Source organism: Aptenodytes forsteri, unplaced genomic scaffold (genome assembly GCF_000699145.1).
Source record: "Aptenodytes forsteri isolate BGI_AS27 unplaced genomic scaffold, ASM69914v1 Scaffold403, whole genome shotgun sequence".
Classification (NCBI taxonomy): domain Eukaryota; kingdom Metazoa; phylum Chordata; class Aves; order Sphenisciformes; family Spheniscidae; genus Aptenodytes; species Aptenodytes forsteri.
In genome coordinates, this window is record NW_008795248.1 from 82,615 (window position 1) to 94,343 (window position 11,729).

The 11,729-nt window shown below is 51.4% G+C and overlaps 2 protein-coding genes across 2 annotated transcripts in view; one reads left to right on the top strand and one right to left on the bottom strand.

Moving 5' to 3' along the window:
• LOC103898530 (zinc finger protein 721) overlaps window positions 1-11,729 on the bottom strand; it is a 165,826-nt gene that overhangs the window by 54,248 nt on the left and 99,849 nt on the right.
• Window positions 2,534-9,009, top strand: LOC103898518 (tripartite motif-containing protein 7). Its single transcript, XM_009278794.2, has 7 exons — window positions 2,534-2,950; window positions 4,513-4,608; window positions 5,941-6,171; window positions 6,808-6,830; window positions 7,224-7,339; window positions 8,008-8,040; window positions 8,371-9,009. The coding sequence occupies exons 1-7, from the start codon at window positions 2,534-2,536 to the stop codon at window positions 8,880-8,882; spliced, it is 1,428 nt and encodes a 475-aa protein (XP_009277069.1). The 3' UTR covers window positions 8,883-9,009.

Here is an 11,729-nt window from a genome sequence, read left to right on the forward strand (position 1 = left end):
TTTATTGAAAGCGAAGGGTTGGGTTTTGCGGAAGGAAGGAAAAGAAAAGATCTGAAACCAGGGATGAGAATCACAGCCCTTCTTCCACCATTTTCCCTTTATAGAAGTTTTAATCATAGCCATTTTTCCATCATTTTCCCTTTATTTAAGTTTTCCAAGCCGAGTTCACGTCACGCAGGGCACCGGGGCCCCGTCGCAGCCCATTTCTTATTCCCTTTTTGAAGCAGAAAGGACTGCAGCGCGAATTCCCCTCTCTGCCACTTTTTTCCTCTACATTCATTTCCTTGGGGTTTTTCTTTTGCTTCGTCTTCCTCTCTGGTTTTTAGAGGCATATACTTTTTTTTTTTAAACTCGTAATTTAGAGAAGTCCTGAGGCAGAAGAGCTCACATCGACGCGCAAAGTCAATGCCCGAGGAAAGCAAGAGCTGCAGCATCGTAGCAGCTACGCAGGTGATATAAAAAACCGCTATTCTGGAGAGACCCCAAAGAGCTTGAACTGAGGCCGGATTGTTACCACACTCGTGAGAAACGGAAAAGGACATTTTATTTTATTTTAGCCTTCATTAAAAGGGCTTGCTGCGATCTTATAGGTAACTCGTCCATAGGTACTGGTCAGCACCACGTATAGTAACCACAGGTACCCCACCGGGGGTCAAAACTCTGGCCGCAGCGGAGATAAAAAGGAGACCAGCGTCTTCTCAGCTGAATTAGGGGTTTTCACGTCACCTTGAATTAGTGGCAATGAGCCACGGGGTCAGAGAGGTGGCCGAGGTGACGTCAGAAGTGGTGGAGGACGGCGGGGAAGCCACTGGAAAAAGACGTCAGGTTTGCTCATCTGAAAAAGGGGGAAGGAGGGAGATAGCGGTGAATTTGGAGACTGGTCAGCGTAGCTTCATTTCCTGCAATGTACTGGAAAAAATACCTAAGCTGTTCATCACCTAAAAAATAACCGACGCGGCTTTGCAGTACGCTGAGTTCCTTCCCTTGCGGGGAGGAGAAAAATGGGGATTTTAAATCTGGATGGACCAGGATTTTGAAACTCTCGCACAGCAAACGGGGGGACCGTGGACTTGCTGATGATTCAATGCCGAGCATCGAAACCCGGCGTCCGGCTGGGTGGGTTTGCCGAGGGTTGGGCCGCGCGTGAGCCTGTCGTGAGCCTGGTCTTAATTAATATTTCCCCAAAGCCTTGGCTGAAGGAGGTGGGATTGTTGGATTCGCAGGTCGGAGACCCAAGGGAGGGTGCTGAAGGCTGGGATCGGCGCTTGCGTCAGTGGGCAACAGCACGTGGGTGGGTACAAGATGAACTTTTACCTGCTACCAGGGAACGCAGATCCCGTGCCCAAACACGCAGGCAGGAGTATTTTTGGCTTGGGAAAAGCCTTTGCCCCAGGTGGAAAATTGCCCGTTGCTGGAGGAGAGCACAGAGGTGTCTGTAAGAGCATCCCGACCAAAACCCTTTCAGGATGGGTCCAATCCTGGTGCCTGACCTCGGGGCAGGGAACGACCGTGGTGACCCCCGAGCACGCCCTGACTTATCTCGCTGAGGACGTCTGAAGGACTCCTCTCATTTTTTTTTTTGGTGCTGCGTGGTTCATTTCCTCCGTCGAGTCACTTCTCGCAGCTCGGGAGCTACAGGCGTCCCGCGCGGCCAGAGCTGCAGCTGCGGAGGTGGCCAAGAAGAAAGCAAAGCTTAGATTACTCATTTGCAATTAAACCAGCGACTCCTTGGCTTGAGCACGTACGGAGGAAGGAAAGAGGTACATGACGATGCACGAACGTATCGCAGGGCTGTAACCTGATTTGGCTCTTCGGGCCCGGCTGATAATTAAAATATACACCGAGCTGATTCAGCCTGGGCAGGGTTTGACCCGGAGATCCCTCAGACCGGGTTTATTCCCGGTCCTGGCGGTTATGTGGGAGCGTCTTTCCCTCCTGCGGGCTGGGATCACCTCCTAAATGAGCGGTGAGGATGCTGAGTATCCAGCAGCAGCGCTGAGCTCAGGTATTGCCGATCAACGCTATGGCTCTTCCTCCAGCCGGGCTCAAAAACACCTGGGAAAAAGAGGGAAGAAAGGGTTTTTTTTTTTCCCTGTAATTTTGTGTTTTGGCTGCACAGAGATGCTGGTGAGGGGCAGGGAGAGAGCGATGGCGTCCGTAAGCTGTTCTTGCTGCCAAATGCTCCCCACCGTCAACTCGTTATTTGGGACTCGGAGGTCACGGGTCGGGATGAGGAACTTCTTTTCCCTCTTCTCTCTTTAGCAGCAAACTTCTGAAGACCTTGAAACGCCTTTTGGAGTGACTCAGGTTTCAGAAGGGTGTTGCAAAACTGCGTTTTGCGCAGAAAACAGCTTGAAATTCCCCTTTCTCCGCCCCTCCTCCCTTTTACATCCTTTACGAGGCTGCACTTTTCAAACAAGACCTCCCAGTTCAACTAGCAAAGGCTAATCGAGAAGGAAACTTCCAGCTGCTGCCGAAAGAAAGAAAATAAAAATCAATGAAGCGAAAGTAATCGTGTCATTCGTCTTCAGCCATGGCCGAGTGTGACCCGCTGGAGAGCCTGCAGAAAGAAGCATCTTGCTCCATCTGCCTGGATTATTTCAGCGACCCGGTGTCCATCAACTGCGGGCACAGCTTCTGCCGGGACTGCATCACGCGATGCTCGGGAAAATCGGACCGGAGGTTCGCTTGCCCCCAGTGCCGAGGAATTGCCCAGAAAAGAAAATTTAGACCAAACCGTGAGCTGAGGAACCTGGCGGAGATCGCCAAGAAGCTGAGCTCGAGGGCAGGGTACGCGGCCGCAGCGGGCAGCCTGTGCCCGAAGCATCAGGAACCACTCAAGCTCTTCTGCCAGGAGGACCGGACGGCCATCTGTGTGGTGTGCGACCGCTCCCACGCTCACCGCGCTCACACCGTCGCCCCCATCGAAGAAGCCGCCCAGGAGTGCAAAGTAAGAAATCACAGCAGAGTGCTTTGCTCTGATGTTTTGGGGGTTTTTTTGGGGCCATCAGAGCCTGAGGTCTGCTAGCCGGGGGCTTCTCCACCTTCCCAAGGATAAGGGGAAGGATGTCCCGTGGGATTTCCCAAGATTTGGGATGTGGCAGGTTGGGCTGAGCTGGCAGATCATCCAGCTGGGGTTGCTTTGCATCGCTGCCTTGGCTCCAGCCCTGTGGTGCAGCCACCCCGGTCTGCAGGCGCCCAGATGCACGGTGAGGGGCACAGCTCGGCTTGGGGACATGCAGAAGCAAGCAGAGACTTCAGGGTGCTGGGTCAGACCCAGCCCACCAGCAAAATCCACCCTTAGGGTCACCCCCAGCTGGCACGAATTGGTTAAAGCCCGATTTTCACCGCAACCTCCGAAGCGGGATTTCAATTTAAGCTGCTCAGGGTGACCTTGTCAGCTCGGATCCCGTTACAAAAAGCCACCGCTTTATTTGCTGTCACCCTCTCCGGGGACCACAAAGGAAGCTGGGGCCGGTAGCTCATAGAAAATACCCAAATTAGCAGAGCTGGACCCCACCTTCGCTCACTTGTGCACAGGCAGGGCTCTCGCTGCTAATTGTTGTGCAAGAATTGGATTGGAAATCCCAGATGAGTTATCCTTTCCACCGTAAATCTCTCCCGGAAGGAATTTCTTTCTGAGCAGCTATCTCAGGATAACCGCGACGATTCTGGGAGGCATTTTTAATTCCCTTGAGGGAGGAGGAGGAGGAGGAGTTGGCGCTTGTGCGGAGGAAGCTCGGTGACATTTCATCCTGCCCGCAGGGGAAGAAATGACTGGGAACGGGGAGGTGAAAGGTGACGTTAGTCACACCGTGAGCACAAAACAAGATGGGGCGGGGGGGGGGAGAAGAAGTGAGGGGCAGGAGGGAGAAAGTAAGCTGATAAAAAATAAGAGGGGGTCAGGGCGGGATGTGTGCGCTGCAAACATCCATCGGCATTTGTCGTGGGAGGGTCTTTTAGGGGTAGATGTTAAAAAACCGGGCATTTCTAAGGTGCAATTTACCTCCTCCTAAAAACAAACTCTGGGGACGTTATTCATGTTCGTTATTCCTTGGTCTGCAGAAGGAGCCGAAGGTGACAAGTTTGAGCAGAAACGCTGATTCTGCAGATGATGGGAAGTTGCAGCAATTTGGGGGACCTAAGGGTAAAAAATGGATGTTGTGCTCACGAGGGGATAAAATGAGCCAACCAAGGCAGAACAGATCGCGGTGAATGCAGAAAACAACTGGCCACAAATACACCGGGAGAAGGAACTGGCAAAGACTAGAATCGGGGTGTAAATGAGGCTGCAATATTAAATACTGCCTTTATTTGACTCTTCATTCACAAGATGCTTCAGAGAAAAGGTCTGGGGTGAAGAGGAGCCACAGACTAAAGAATACTTAAATATTTCCAAGTTCTGGCGGTCTCACGCTCGAACACACCAGGAATTAGCTAGAGCAACTCTGAAGCCATGCATCCCTCTCCCCAACAACTTGCAGATTAATACTATTATTTTTTTATGCCCAGGAGCAAATCCAAAGCAAACTGAAGAGCCTCAAGGATGAAAGGGAAAGGCTCCAAGGATTAAAACTGACTGGGGAGAAGAGGAGCCAGAAGTGTCTGGTAGGTGCTCGCTGCTGCTGCCTGCACGGAGATATCTTCTGCGGGTCTGATAACAGATGTTGGATTGGCACCTAAACTTGCAGTGAGGAGGAGAACACCTCCAGCTGCTCCACCCAGACGGGCTCGTCTCTCTTTCACTCGCTCCATCTTGGTGAGGCACCCATGAATGAAACACAGATGTTTCTCAAGGGGAAATTGGCAGCCACAAAACGCTGGTGGAGAGCGAGGTGGTTTCCGAATGGTTGAGGGAAGGTGCTTGCAGCTTAGCTGAGCCACGTTTCAGACAGAGGAGATGGGCATACGGGTCCTCCTGGGCAGATCTGCACGATGGGGTGGTGGGATGGCGCTCCAGACCATCTTCACCGCAGACTGCTGCATCCCAGGAGCCGCTTTCTACCATCCAGCCCTGGAGATGGGTCAGCCACACCGAGCATGAGGTCCACGGGGGTGCTCGTGTCCAACTCGGACCCTGATGGGGTTTTTCTACTGCTGCGTAGCTGTCTGGGTCCCGGTGAGGGTGGTGGCTCTCGTGGCAGCTTGGGGCATCTGAGCATCCAGATGCAAACACATCTCCTTTGGAGAGTGCACCTTGCCAGATGTTTCCACCACCTCCCAGCCCTGTTTTGGGCTACCAGAGGTTGGGGGATAGATCCGTAGCTCTAAGGAAGTGAGAGATGGTGATTTCCTCAAAAGCAGAAGCAGAAAGCATGACAGACGTTTCACTGCAGCTTCATGAGAACGGGGAAGGCTGCCGGGGTGAATGTGAGCAGAGATGGGCAACGGCTTTCCTGCTAGATAAAGTGGGGATGGAAGGAAAACACCATGAACATGCTGCTGGTTGCTCGTGCCGCAACCCTGGCCGGGGTTCGGTCCCGTCCCATCCAGCTGCTGCCCTCAATGCCAACACCTGGGAGTTTTGGGGGATTGCACGTGCCAGGGACCGTTTCCAACAGCCTCTGCAGGATCTCACCGCTGAATCCTCCCTCTCACCCCAGTGTCCTCAAACACTATCCCAGCAGGATTTGTCCCATCAAACACTTGCAGATGCCTGCATGCGACGCCTGGTCTCCTCCAGGCTGTGGGAAAAAGGTGAAGCAACGCTGCCCTCATGTTTCTCGAGCTGAAAAATAAAAACAACCTCCCAAAAAGGCCAGAAGTATTTTATGACTCCACAGGGTATCACACAAAGCTCAAAGGGGACCCAGAGCCACGTGCTACGGACTTAGACTGGCCTCAGGGCCAAAGGCCAGTCCTTGCTCCTGTTTTATTTAACCAGGTTTTGTAGGCTTCAGATTTCTTCTGTTCTCATCCCTCCCCATCTGTTCCTTGCAGCAGCAGACAAGAGCCGAGAGGTGGAAAATCATGTTGGTGTTTAAGCAGCTGCACCAGTTCCAGGATGAGCAGGAGCGTCTCCTCCTGATGTGGCTGGAGGATGTGGAGAAGCAGATAGTGCAGGCCCAGACCGAGAACGATAGGAAGATCTCCGTGGAGATCTTCCACCTGGGCACCCTCATCCGAGAGCTGGAAGGGATGAGCCCACAGCCAGAGAATAAATCCCTGCAGGTGAGAGCAAGGAGTTGGGCGACGGAGTTTGCAATGCTCTGAATGTGCCGTTGAGGTGGTGGTCTCTTCCCCTCTCCCCAGTCTCTTTGCCTTGACATTTTGAGCAGTTTATTTAGATGCTCGTTTCCTGAAGAAGCCGTATTGTACATTGTATGTCAACGTGAATGAGCTATGCTATGTCATGTCCAACCCGTGAGGAGGAGGACCCCAGAATTAGTCTTTCAGCATCTTGGAGGTGTCCACCAACTCTTTCCCTCCCAACCCCAGGCAAAGCAAGGGAGATCGATGCACACCTTGCGGGACTGTGTCAAGAGCTAATAAATGAATCCTGGCTTAAGTCCAGGGTGAGGCTACCCAGCATAGGACCACACTTTCCGTCCCCAAGAGACCACGTCAGGCAGGACACAAGCAGAAGCAGCGTTTGGAAGCGGACATGCTGTATTTGAGCATTTCTTCTAGCCAGGGACCGAATGGGCCACTGTGTGAGTACAAGAGGTCCCTGATCTCGCTCTGTGCTGGCACAAGAAGACCCAGACCAAGCAAAGCGTGCTTGCAAACAACAGCTGAGGGAGATAAGGGGTATAAATGGGCCTGAAGATCACTCAAAGTTTAATTCCCGTCTTCTCTCTCCTTTAGGATGCCAGGAGTGCCTTGACCAGGTACGTGGCTCTCCCTTTCCGGAGGGGACAGTTGTCCCCAGCACAGTGTCACAAAGCGGACAGGAATGGGGGAGCAGGAGGGGTTATCCTCTCTACCAGAGTCCCCAGCGCTCAGGGTGAGGAAGAAGCGAGGGAGGAGATGGCCCTGGGACGAGAGCACATCCCCACCACCTCCTCCGTTCAGCTGGAGGAAGCCAATATCCACCACTGAGGAGGTCCAGAGCCAGTGTGTGTCCTCCACAGGGACACTGGGACCACTGATATGCCCAGCAATGTCTCAACTGACTCAACCTGATGCTTGGGGAGAAATAAGCTTACCCGGCAGCTTTTCTAAGCAGGGTTTCTACGTAGCCTGTTCAGCAAGGAAGGAATACAAACGTCTTCTCCTTCCAGGTGTGAAGCAAGGACTTTCCAGCAACTGGCAGAGAAGTTTCCCAGGGTGGAAAAGAGACTCAAGGATTTATCGCAGAAAAACATCGTTCTGAAGGAAGCCCTGAGGAAATTCAAAGGTACAAAGGAAGGGGAAAATCTAAACACACTTCTGCAGCTGGAAAGGAGTGGACACTAGGCAATTATCAGCCTAAAGCCCCGGCTAAGGAATGCTAACGATGAGTTACTCAATAACCCTCCTATCTGGGGCTGGAACTGGAAAAGGGAGGGTAACTGTGTTCCGAGGCATATTTGCACGCTCGTCTGAATGCTTGAGTAATGTGAAGGACGGGAGCAAGCCCTTCCCTTTAGCTACACAAAGGAAATGAATCAAATTCTTGATTCCGGTCCTATTTAAACCAAACAGGCTGTGGGTAACATCTAGCCGTCCATGAGGGAGTCAGCGTGAAAAATCAACATATTGCAAACGGATGGTGGTGTATACACAGATAAGCCCTGAATGAGCTATTTTGAGACCGTTCTCCACGTTCAGATAACTGTCCCATTCCCTCCTCTGATCTCCAATGAGTAACTGGTGCAGTCAACTCTGAATTAAAGAAATATCCTCATAAAGCTGGTCACATTGGGTTTGAAGGTCCATCTGTCCATGAGCGGGACTTGTTCACCTGGTGATTTTGCTTGTTTTGCAAGGGGAAAAGTGCACCTCCTCGTATTTACCCGTTTCTAATACGCTCCCTCTCCCCGGTAAACAAACTAACAGCACTTCTCTCCTCCTCTCTCCTTCCAGAGAGTCTCCCAGTTGAACTGGATGTGCAGTGGGGTAAGTCACGGGAGACTGGAGGTATACTGGGGTGAAAAAGGGGGCCCAAGCGAGAGAAGACAGCAAAAGCAGGGAATTCACACTCTCCTGGTGGGTTGGCGAGATTAATTTCTCTTCCCCTTTGATCGGAATTAAAAACAGTACAAATCATTAGAGCCTTTAAATAGACCTGTATGGCATATTTCATGGAGAAAGCCTTTACCGAACAGCTTCGGTCAGGCCAAGATTTCATCCCTGGAAAAAAAACAGGGGGGTGCAGGTGGAGAGAAATATCCATCACCTTCCCTCTGACATGCTGGTTTTCTTCTCTCGTGCTTTCCTTCCCATCAGCAAACGTGACTCTGGATCCAGACACAGCAAACCCCCACCTCGTCCTCTCTGAGGACCGGAGGAGCGTGAGGTGGGATGAAACGCCCCAGAATTTGCCCAACAATCCCCAGAGATTTGATACCTACTGCTCCGTGTTGGGTTGCGAAGGCTTCACGGTGGGGAGGCACTACTGGGAAGTGCAGCTGGGGAGCAGGGGATTTTGGGCTGTGGGGGTGGCCAGAGACTCGGCGTGGAGAAAGGGTTGGATTTACCTCTATCCTTCCCAGGGAATTTGGGCTGTTGGCATCTGTGGGGACAAGTTTCAAGCTTTCACCTCCTTCGAAACAGTTCAGCCTCTGAATGGGAGGCCAAGGACTATCCGGGTCTCTCTGGATTACGAGAAGGGACATGTGGCTTTCTTCGATGCCGATAACGAGACCTTGGCTTTTGCTTTTCCTCCGACTTCTTTCAATGGAGAGAAAATCCTGCCTTTCTTCTGGGTTTGGGAGTCCAGGATCCAGCTGGTTCCCTGAGACAGCATGGGCGGCAAGATGGACATTAGATGCTCGGACAAGCCTTTGGTTTGATCCGGGAAACCACACTATATTTCGGGACTCTATGGACGGTAAGGAATAAAGTGGAGAAAATGAGTCCCGGTATCCACTTTGGATCTCATTCTCATGGGGTTGTCAAGAGCAGCAGACTGAGAAGGGATCAACTTGGGCGGACCTCTGGATTTTTTAACATTTGGGTACTCTCCAAGATTTTGCTAGGGAATATGACCCTGGGACGAGCAGGAAAATGAAGCCTATAATTTGTGCAACAACGCCTGGGACACCGATTTCACGGCTTTAATCCCTTCTACTCTTCTCCCATCCTTTCCAATTTTTCCTTGTCATTCAACAATCTTGACTGTTGACATTCAACAATGACGTTCCTGCAGGGCTGAAGAAGCTGGCTCTGGTTCCTGGTTTAGGCACTAGAAAGGAAAAGAGGATACCACTGAATTAAGCGTGGTATCTGCTATTTTCCCACCAAGACCTCTTATGAGCCAAAAACCTCACAGTATTGGCAAGAACATACACATTTTAAGGCTTTGGTGTTGAACCCCGTGGATTTCAGCTGCCTTTCTCAGAGTCGTGGGGTGGGAGAAATCAGAGGTTGGAGGAGTAAAGATGAACAGAAAGAGCTTGAACTCTGCCTTTCTGCAATTTATATGTATACATTGGGGTCAGGAAGCTTAGTAAGCAGTTTTATATAAACTTTTATATGCAAAATGACTGCATTAAAGTGTTTTTCTACATTTCAAGGGCTGTTTTCTCTTTCTTGTTAGAGAGAAACTGGGAAAATGGTGCTGTGCCACCACCAGCATGGCAAACCCTGGTGGCTTTGCTGCCCTCTCTTGACCTGTTTCTTGTAAAACAGGTAAAGCTGTTTGTAAAGCTCAAATGAAAGCACTTAACAAAGCCTTTCTCGCTTCATCACAGCTGTGATGGGAGGGAATAGCAATGACTCTTCCTGCTTATGTGCCTGAAAACCACCTGGACTGGAAACCCGGTTGAAAGGCAATGGCAAATGAACGATGCTGGAAAGAAGGGACAACAACAATTTTTGAAAGTAAAGGCATTTAAAGAGGAGGAAAAGGAAGGAAAAACATCAGTCCAGACTCTCAGCTATGTCGCTGAAGATCAGAGAAACCTGCTGAGACCTTGCAAGGTCTTGGAGGCACCAGCAATCTCCAGGGACAAGTGAGCATCTTTGATCCATAGCAGTCTCTACAGGGTGTTAGTCTGATGTCCCACCTTACCCCAAGGGCAAAGCTGATGTCCCAGGGGTCAGGAGCGGCAGAAATTTCTTCTGACAGCCAGGAAGGCCCTGCCCTGCAGCGAGTTGTACATTCGAACCCTTAGGGTCACCCAAGAGATGTTAGAGTCCTCCCAAACAGCTCTGCAGATGCTGTCCCAAAGGGTGCTGAGATCCTTCCCAAGCCTTGGCCGGGTCCTGTCACTCCTGATATCCCAGAAACATTTTCAGCTAGTGGTTGCCTCCCACCCCAGCTACACCACAGCCTCTCTTAGGTGCTAGTAGGGTGTGAAACTCCTATTCTAGTTGCTGTTGAGTCACCAAATCCACAGGTCTCCACTGATTCAAAGGACAGGCTTTGGAGACTGAAAAAATCCCAGTGCCTTCAGGAAAGGGTAAAAATGGCATGGGCATCTCCGATTCTTTTCCTCCCCAGCTGTCTAACTGCTACTTCCCAGCACCGGCAGAGCAATGTAAGTAAATATATCGCCTAAAGCCCTGCTAGAAAGGGGCTGGATCTCAGTTCAACCAATGCCTTAGAACCAGGAAGAGAAATCTCCCTCCTTCCTGATCATTCAAAAGTGAAACAGACTTTGTCGCTCTCCATGGCAGCCAGGATGTCTGTGGAAAGCCTCCAGGATAAAGCCTCCTGCTCCATCTGCCTGGAACTTTTCCAGGGCCCCGTGTCCATCCACTGCGGGCACAGCTTTTGCCAGGCGTGCATCACTGAGAACTGGGAAGGACTGACCACCAACTTCTCCTGCCCCCAGTGCAGGGAGACGGTGCCCCAGCAGAGCCTCTGACCCAACTGGGAGTTGGCCAACACCACTGAAGTAGCCAAGAGCTTGAACCTGCGACTGGTCAAAGAGGTGGAAGGAGGGGAGAACTTCTGCAAGGAGCACCAGGAAACCCTGAAGCTCTTCTGCGAAGATGAAGAAAGGCTTATCTGCGTGGTGTGCAACAGGTCCAAGGCTCACCGTAACCATTCTGTGGTTCCTGTGGACGAGGCTGCCCAGCAGTACAAGGTGAGGTGTTTTTGGGCACGTTGACACACAAAGGGCCAGAAGTTCCCGGTGTTGCTGCTCCTGATGGGTGCAGATACCTGTATAGCCTTTGGGCTGTGGGATAAACCACCTGTGGACTCACCCATCCTCGTGTCTTGATGCCAACTTGAGGTGGCATCACCTGCCCTGAGGAAGAGGTGGACATAGGAGCACCACGCTTTTGGTCAAGAGCGTGATGACCAAAGGGTCATCTCCCCCAGGGTCCAGTCACAAGCAGAGGCTTAGAGAAGAGCAAGAAGCTGATGCATACGAGTTCGCACCACCACAGTCCCCATGTAACATTCTAACCTCACAATTTGCAGTGCCAGGGGTTTACTGCGCCTCATGAGGGTTTGTTTATCCAGCAGCCATAAATGGCTCTCTCCTCCAGGATGCGGGGCCCTTATCAAGATCAGCTATGCTGAAGATCAGCAGGAAAAAAAAAGAAAGACATCCTCAGCCCTTCTCCTACCCCACAGCTCCCTGAAATCTCCTTGACCTTCTTTAAAAAAAAAAAAATGGGGGGGGGGGGGG

Bases quoted from the DNA above. Each gene is read 5' to 3' on its own strand.
- LOC103898518 (XM_009278794.2), top strand. From the start codon at position 2,534: ATGGCCGAGTGTGACCCGCTGGAGAGCCTGCAGAAAGAAGCATCTTGC. The intron at 7,340-8,007 runs GTACAAAGGAAG...CTCTCCTTCCAG, and splicing joins AGCCCTGAGGAAATTCAAAG to AGAGTCTCCCAGTTGAACTG. The intron at 8,041-8,370 runs GTAAGTCACGGG...CCTTCCCATCAG, and splicing joins TGAACTGGATGTGCAGTGGG to CAAACGTGACTCTGGATCCA.